A 9,114-nucleotide genomic window follows, 5' to 3' on the forward strand; every position below is an offset into this window, starting at 1 on the left:
GCTTGAACCCACCAATGGTGAGATCATGACCTGAGCTGAAATCAAGAGTCTGATGCTTAAGTGACTGAGCCACCCAGGCGGCCCAAATATGTGAATTTCTGAGCGGAGGTTTTTACTTTTTTTAGTGAAGAACTTCTAAAAAGTTCTGTTTACAGAAAATGAAGCTCATTCAGAATCTACTCCAACTGTATAAGTTCAAGTCTTTTCTGCCCTTACATAACTTGTCTGTGGCGGGTGCCATTGATAGTTGTGTGTGTGTGTGTGTGTGTGTGTGTTTTCTTTTAAAATTGTACTCCCTTGGTTGTGGGATAGGACTCTCTTTTCTCCTTTATCTTGATTGCCTGTTCTTCACTGACCCTTAACTACAGGGATTTTTAGGCTTCTTTCCTCACTTTACATATTCTCTCTTTACGATTTTGTTCCATTATTTTTAAATACTAAATATATGCGTTTGAATTTATTATTATTATTATTATTATTGCTTCTCCTCCGGACATTTCTTCTTAGCTCTAGTAAACTACGTCTAAAAGTTGCTGAAAGCAATTAGCTTGGTGGGGAAAGGGTGGGGAAAGAGGGCTTCTTTCCCCCTCCCCCCGATTTGAGATTACAGAGGAGCGACGTTCAGGGGCTCTGATGGTTTCATTCGTACATTTATTCAGTATTTCTTTCATTCATTTAATTATAAGGACTTACAAATTGGCTGATCTTACGAGATTTCAAATCTAGAGTGGCAGACAGTGATCCAGGTTGGCACGAAGACATTCACGTGAACATTAAGAAGTCCTCGGCCACACAAACGTTATGTGCAAAGGCAGAATCCCGCTTAGTCCCTCAAGGAGATTAATAAAAAATTTTGGAGTGTATCAGTTTAGTCGAAATTCAAAAGGATATGGAAAGCAAATCCCATTTTTAGGAAGTAGGAAGATTGCGGACAAATAAAGGATTGGAGCAGAAAATTACATTGCAGCAGTACCTGAAGAGAACAAGATACTGACCCGGGAGTGGGAAAAGAATGAATACACCCATGTAAAAACAAGAAAAAGAAAAACCGGGTGTGGCGCACATTAAAAACTCACAGCATTTACTAAAACTCCCCGGTGAAATAGTCACCTCATCCCACGCCGACTCCCGCCTCCGGCGGTTAGCCGCTCTGTCCTCCGAGTCCCAGAGTGCCGCTCACCACCCAGCTCGCTCCGCCCCCTTCTCCAACAGCCCCTCTACCGAGCCGCGTGCACGTGCGCGGAGGATCCGGCCCCCTCCGCTCTCTCGACCAATGAGAAATGGTGTCGTAAGTCGCTACCGCCCGGTCGTAGGTCACGTGACGGTGTTTCCCCTCCCTCTGACCCCCCCCCCCCTCCGCCTCCAGGTTCTGAGAAGATGGCGAAGGTCTCAGAGCTTTACGATGTCACTTGGGAAGGTAACTGGGAGCAGGGCGGGTGTGGAAAGACCAAAAGTCCTGGGAAGCGGTTCGGCAGTACCTGCTGCCGGTGGAGGCCTGGGTTTTCCGGTCTGTCTTCTGCACTTGAGCTCTCTCTGGACGGGCCAAGTTGAGAAGGTTGAGGCCGGCTCCTTCCGTGGCCAGGTCACAGACTAGAATCCACGGTGTTCCCTTGCGGCGGCCCCCCCCCCCCCCCACCCCGGTCCTCCGCTTGTGCTCCGATAGACTCAGTGACCCACATACCTCCGTTCCAGTACAGTGGCCCAGGGCAGCTTCCATTATAAAGCGGGAGGGACCTGGGGCTGTCACACATTTTATAGTGGCTGCTGGGCGGCGAAGAGGAAGCGGGGTAGTTGCTTGCTGAAGCTTCCCTGCAGCCAAGAAATACAGGGCCTGTAGGCCCTGTATTCAGTGCTGTGTAAGGGTTACAACTCTATGAAGGTCTATGGAAGAGTCATGAACAAATCTGATTCTTCTACATGCCACTTTACATTTTGTTCTCTCTGCATAACTGGATCTCTGATTTCTCTTAATTATTCGCAGCCCCATTCTCTCTGAAAACACATTTATGCACATAACACAATTTTCTTCTTCTTACTTCCTAGGAAGGGGTAAAGAACTGGTTATGTTGGGCATACGCTCAAGTGTGGTAGGTTTCTTTATCCATCCTACTTTAAGGTGGAGTGTGTTCTTTAAATTTGGAAGCAGCCAGACTTTGAACCAATTCTGTAAGAGAGATTTTTCTCTCAAAAACTTCAGTGGGAAGCATGGCTAAGAGGACAGCTAAGAGTTTCTCTAAGGCATGAAACTTGTGTAATTGAAATTTATATTCCCAGCATTTAACAGACTTCAGTAGCTTATTGGTTTAGTGAATGCCTTCTTCAGATGTTTAAACAATGACCTAATAACATGTGGACTGAAAGTTATATTGACCATTTAATTGTGAATATATCTATCCAGTATTACAGAATTGCAAACCTGTATGGGAAAAAGTAAAATCCCATTATACTTGAACTGAATTCAATAATTTATTATTGGTTTTGTGGTCTCTAGTGCACTGTGAACCTCAGTATTTCTACCTGTATTTGGGGAATTACTTATATTAAACAAAAGTATTAACTGCTTAGTGCTAAATCTTGGATATATTAAAATAACACAGTACCTACCTTCACGGAGTCTAATGGAGAAGTCTAATGGAGTTCTAATGGAGAAGACAGTCTAATGGAGAAGGCAAACCTGTAAATACATAGTTTTAAAAGGCTTGTGTCAGGATATTTACTAGCCAGGTGGTAGATATGTGGCTGTTATTTTTATTTTTTTTTATTTATTTATTTTTATTTATTTATTTTTTTCAATATATGAAGTTTATTGTCAAATTGGTTTCCATACAACATCCAGTGCTCATCCCAAAAGGTGCCCTCCTCAATACCCATCACCCGCCCTCCCACCCCCCATCAACCCTCAGTTTGTTCTCAGTTTTTAAGAATCTCTTATGCTTTGGCTCTCTTCCACTCTAACCTCTTTTTTTTTTTTCCTTCCCCTCCCCCATGGGTTTCTGTTAAGTTTCTCAGGATCCACATGTGGCTGTTATTTTTAATGCTACTTTAAAAATGTTTCAAATATTTCATACTTTTTTTAAAAATTTTTTTTCAAATATTTCATACTTTTTAGAAAGTGCTACTTTGAAGGTATGTTCAGTGAGGTTTATTAGATGGTAGGAACAAGTAGGTGTGTAACTGTCATACCTACCAGCAGACAAGGTGATTTAACTGGGTAACTTGGACCTTACCCTGTAGGCATTCTGATGAGAAGTAATGTAATTAGATTTAGAATAATAAATATTAACTACTTCACAGGTTTAAACAACAACAAAAAAAGAAAACATTAAAGTGCTTTTAAACTATTAAGTGCTTTATAAAAAAGATGGTTTAGCTCCTGTCTGTGTCTCCAGCTGTATCTTAAAACTATTTACCCCCTTACTCTATGAGCTGACTATGCTGACTTTTGTTGAATTCCCTAAACATCTTATGCTCCTGTCTTAGGGCTAGACAGATGTTATTTCTTCCACCAGGAGTGTTTCTCCCTTCTTGCCCTACACTTGCTACCATTATACATTTCCATTTCTCAGAATTCCCTTCATAGGTCACATACTTCAGAAAGCTTTCCTTGACCACCCTACCCCACTCCTCCACTAAAATTTTTAAAAAGAAAAAAAATAGCAAAGTCAACAAAATATACCCTGGTCCTTTGACTCCATGTCCTCATACTACTGAAGTACTTATTCAGTTTGTTAAGTTTTAGAATTTTCTTTCCTAGAATGAAGGGAGGGACCAGGCATATCTTGTTCTTATGCTAGACATTTTGGAGGAACTCAGTAATTATTTGTTGACTAAATGAATTGTTAATGACATTAATAATAAACATTAACACATTTTCACAAAAAGACTGTAAATCATTTTTCTAGTGTTGGAATCATTCCTTTCGTATCTAAGATAGACTTAGGCAGCTCACTATACTAATAGGATATGTTTGCTTGTTTGTAAAATGAAGGTTTCAGACCTTTCCAGAAGCAAACTCCATTGAATAGCATCATGAATTAAAGCTATGGAAATGACTTTTTCAGAAAGTACTATAATTCTTGTGATAGGAAAATTTATCATGTATAAAAGATCCATATAGTGAGTCTAACACTCTTCAATTGGGATCTAAAAAAAAGTAGAATATATAGTTTACTCATTTGGCCAGTTGAAAATTAATGATGTTTATTATACAGAGGAGTTATGAGTTTAGAGGTAGAAAAGAGAGTTGTGGGGTTTCTGAGTGGTTCAGTTGGTTAAGCATCCGACCCTTGATTTCAGCTCATATCATGATCTCATAGTTCATGGGTTTGAGCCCCACATCAGGCTTTGTGCTGACAGTGCACAGAGCATGCTTGGAATTCTCTCTCTCTCTGCTCCTACCCCCACTCGCGTGTGTGCTTTCTCTCTCTCTCTCTCTCTCTCAAAATAAATAATAAAAAAAATTTTTTAGAAGAAAAACTCTTTCAAAGAAAAAGAACTCTTTAAAAGAACTCTGTAAAAGAAAAAGAGTTCTAAGAAGGGTATAGTCAAATTTTTTGAAAGTAGGATAGTTGGCCAGGATATGGATAGGATGTCTAGCACAATGCCTGGCCTGTTATAGGCACTAAATGAGTATTTGTTGAAGACATATTTATAAAAATGTTTGAAAGGATTTTAGTTTTTTATGCTTACTGTCTCTACTTCCTCTCTTTTTATTAAGACCTTCAACAAACGTAATTTGTTTTCCATTCTCTATCACTCCAATAGGATTTCTAGGGTGACCTAATGCCAGGTCTAATGAATGTGGGTTTTTGTTTGTTGGTTTGTTTTGTTTTTACATCTATACTGTACTTGTTGTTGTGGATCACTCCTTCCATGAAACATTCTTTCCTTGGTTTCATAATAACATAAAGGGTCTCCTCTTTTCAGACCTTTCTTTTGTGAGTTTTCTACAGCTATTTGGTCCTTGATTTTTGGTGTTCTTAGCGGTTCTTTTTTTAGCACTCAATCTTATCAATGGTTATTAAACCTGAGATCAGTATACTCCTGACTGATGGAGGGGTGTTTTATGTGGCCTTTGAATTTCCTGGAATTATATGTAAAATTTAGTGTATGTAAATGTGTACATATTTCTGGGAAGAGAAAGTTCAAAGGTCTCATCGGCTTCAAAGAGTCTAAAATTGAAAGGTTAAATGCCTTCTTTGGGTGATCTTATCCATACCTAGCTTTAACTATTAGTTTATATACTAAATGACATGTTAATTAAATACATGTCTGAGTACTTTGCACCAAGCACTGTTCCAATTCTTAAGGATACAGTGCTAAATAAGACAGGCAGGGTCCCAGATCTCATGGAACATACCCTGAGATTTCACTTCTAGGCTAAAGATCTGTATTTATGGATATATATATATATATATATATATATATATATATATATATATAGTGAAGGTAATTTTTTCAAGGTAAGACCTAGAAAGATAGTTTGGCCCTTTGAATGCTAGCCTAATTTGGGTGTCAGCATATGGGCAAGGGGTGCAGTGTAATGGAACATATCTATAAAACACTAAGTAATTTATATTCTCAAGGCATTTACTCTTTTAAAATAATCTGCCAGGTTGAAAGTGAAAATGGGTTTAAGACTATGTAAGTGAACCATGGCATGGGGGATAGTGTTTGAATGAGTTCTGAGAACCCATGCTGTGGATCTAAAGATAACATGTTATGTTGTGATATAATAAGGGATATATATTTGGTCTTTGTCCCCAGTTCCTGTCACAGAGCTCCTAAACCCTTGAAATCTCCTGAATGGTAGGGTTGATAGGAATATCTTTTGTTATATTTAGTCTTATTCCTGAGTTTCTGACACAAGAGCCTCTAAGACCTTTGGAGTTTCTAGAATGAGTATCTTTTTGTATGCTAATGAGATGATCTGTGGCTGGATAGCTTCAGATTGAAGGCTGGTCACCCAAAAGACCAGGATCCCTGATTGGAACTTTAGTCTCATTCCCTGAGTTTCTGGGAGGGGAGAGGATCTGGAGAACACTCATGCCCATGGAATGAAACCTCTATAAACCCCCCTAAACTACAGGGTTTGGAGATCTTCCAGGTTGGTAAGCACATCAAGGTGCTGGGATGGTGATTAGCTTAGAAAAAGCATGGAAGTTCCTTTGCTTCCCCTCTCCCCCCTCACTTTGCCCTATGTATCTCTTCCATTTGACTGTTCCTGAATTATATGCTTTATAATAAAACCGTAATAGTAAGTGAATTCTTATCTAAATTCTGTGATTCATTCTAGCAAACCTGCAGAGGAGGTTGTGAGAACCCCAGACTTTATAGCGAGTTGGTCAGCAGTACTGGTGGCCCTGACTTGTGATTGATGTCTAAAGTGGGGCGGTTTTGTGGGACTGAACCCTTAACCTGTGGAGTATGAATGACCTGCTTTTTTGTTTGTTCATTTCCTCTTCAACCTTGTCAGATTTAGTCCAGACCCTGTGGAGAGTGAGAGTCCAGCTGATTTCTAGTTGTCAGTAGAAGGAATTAACTGTGTTAACTTGATTTGCTAAGACCATTTAAGATCTGTTTTCATCTTACAATTTTTATTTTCATTTTTAGACTTTGAGCTTTAGGGATCCAGATAATGCTTATAAAAGTAGAGAAAATCCCTTGTGCTTCTTTTATACTTATTCTTTAGGGGCCTGTCATTGTTTATTTAACTTATGTGTTCAGCAACAATGTAACTGTTTAAATCTATTCTGCATCTGTCTATAGGTAAGTGTGTTAGATTTTCAGAGGTAGAAGTAAGAAAGCATATATATGATTTGTGAATTGGAGAGTTTTTTTCTATCTTAACTATATGAAAAAGTGATCTTTTGCTTACTGGATTAGGTACTGTTTCTTCTCAGTTATTTCTGCTATTATCAAAATGCTGCTTTTAAAAACTTTTCAGTTCACTCTTATTTTATAATATGCAAAGTTGTTCTTGTAACACTTTTGTTTGCAGGTGCTTTTTACCTTACTTTCTTCTTTCCATTTATTATGTGTGTAACTGAAAGATTTCCTTTATTCTGATTTTTTATGTGGTTTATTTTCCTGCACGGTTGTGTATCCTTATACATTATATGTACTGTTGTAATGTTATTAATGAAGTTTTGTGGTGAATATCCTGTCAGTGCTGATACCAAATATGATCCTCTGAGTATGAAATTTTGCATTCTTGAGTGAGTAGGTGAGCTTTAGGAGCACCTTGGATTTTTGAGATTTCTATGCATAATTTTATGTGTTTCTTTTTTTCTGGGAAAATAATCCCTAGCTTTTATCAAATTCTGAAAGTTGTCTGTAACTTCAAAAAAATTAAGATCCATAGTTGCTTCAAGGGATGGGGGATCTTTGTGGCAGACTCATGCTTGTTACTTTTATAGTTGTGACATCAATTGTGATGTCTTTTTAATCTTATAAGGGGTCTATTGCTCTTGTTAAATTGATTTTCTGCTTTATGAACTTTGACACACCATAGACTTACATTAATATGACCTTATTTTCCGGGGCGCCTGGGTGGCTCAGTCGGTTGAGTGTCTGACTTTGGCTCCTGATCTTGCGGTTCGTGAGTTCGAGCCCCGTGTTGGGCTCTCTGCTGACAGCTCAGAGCCTGGAGCCTACTTCAGATTCTGTGTCCCCATCTCTCTCCGCCCCACCCCTGCTTGTGCTGTGTTTTTCTCTGTCTTTGAAAAATGAATAAACAAAAAAAAAATTTTTAAATATGGCCTTATTTTCCTGAAAAGTTGGTTTCAACTTCCTTGTCAATTTTTTGGCTTTGATCAAATATGTATGTAATGACAACTTTATTTTTTTCAGAGATGCGAGATAAAATGAGAAAATGGAGAGAAGAAAACTCACGAAATAGTGAGCAAATTGTGGAAGTTGGAGAGGAATTAATTAATGAATATGCTTCTAAGCTTGGAGATGATAGTAAGTTCTTATTCATGCTTAGTTAATGTTCTATTTATGGCTTTTAGTTCTTTTAAAAACCATCTTTTCATTATGTTTTCCTGCTGTTCAATCTATGATTTGTCCCTTTTTAAGAAGAGTTTTCAGGAAGTCAATGATATATCATTTTGAGAAGGATTTCTAATTCCTGGTTGTAGTGGAGCTATCAAATAGGCCTTTTTGTTTTAATGCCCACAGGGCTATCGTCCTGATCTGGTCACAATGTGCCTCATAAAGAATGTTTTAGAAGAGCCCAGGTATTAAACAACGGGAGATCTTTTTACTTTATAAGATACTAAGATATTTTATATTATTGAAAGTATATGAGGATACTTTCTTAATTCCAGATATAATATGGTATATCAATTTTTAGTTATAAGTGACTTTAAAATATTAGAAACAAGAAAAATATCTAATTTGTGCTGGGAGATTTTGACATTAAATTCAGTTTTTTCCTCTCTGTCTATATTTATAGTTTGGATCATATATGAACAAGTAATGATTGCAGCCCTAGACTATGGTCGAGATGACTTGGCATTGGTAGGTATTTAAACTAATTTTATTTCATTTTAAATTTGCTACACGAAGTATATATAAGTAGCTAAGACTTAGTATATGGCTTGTATTTGAATGCTTTTATAGCTAGTTTTCAGTGCTACTCTTTTTTTTTTTAAGTTATTTTTTTTTTGAGAGAGTGTAAGCGGGGGAGGGGGAGGGAGAGGATAGGATCTGAAGCAGGCTCTGCGCTGACAGCAGAAGAGCCTGATGTGGGGCTTGAACTCACAAACTGTGAGATCACAACCTAAGCCAGAGTCAGGTGCTCAACTAACTGAGCCACCCAGGTACCCCTTCATTACTACTCTTAAGAGTAGGTAAGACTAACTAGGTACTTGGGGACAGCGAATGTTCTTAAATCTTCTTAACAGTACTGAAGAAGTTAAATTAGTTGGTGAAGATTATACACTTAAGAGTTGAATTATGCTATATTATAGATTTAAAAATAAGCAGCAGATGGTTTAAAACAAGTTTTTCTTTTGGGTTGTGGAATGACTTTCATAGCACAGACAGTCACAGACTTAGGATGATTTGACTTAGGATTTTTTTTTTTTAAACTTTTTTTTTTTTTTTTTT

General features: G+C 37.9%; 1 protein-coding gene across 2 annotated transcripts in view; it reads left to right on the top strand.

Moving 5' to 3' along the window:
- The first annotated feature begins 1,377 nt into the window (after positions 1–1,377).
- Positions 1,378–9,114, top strand: part of EMC2 (ER membrane protein complex subunit 2) — a 51,244-nt gene continuing 43,507 nt past the window's right edge. For both annotated transcript variants that reach the window (XM_040494261.1, XM_040494260.1), the window contains exons 1-3: positions 1,378–1,417; positions 7,852–7,965; positions 8,459–8,523. In XM_040494261.1, the coding sequence (XP_040350195.1) occupies positions 1,378–1,417; positions 7,852–7,965; positions 8,459–8,523 (219 nt within the window). The remainder of the gene's footprint in view (positions 1,418–7,851; positions 7,966–8,458; positions 8,524–9,114) is intronic.

Source organism: Herpailurus yagouaroundi, unplaced genomic scaffold (assembly GCF_014898765.1).
Source record: "Herpailurus yagouaroundi ecotype Mexico unplaced genomic scaffold, PumYag 186, whole genome shotgun sequence".
Taxonomy (NCBI): domain Eukaryota; kingdom Metazoa; phylum Chordata; class Mammalia; order Carnivora; family Felidae; genus Herpailurus; species Herpailurus yagouaroundi.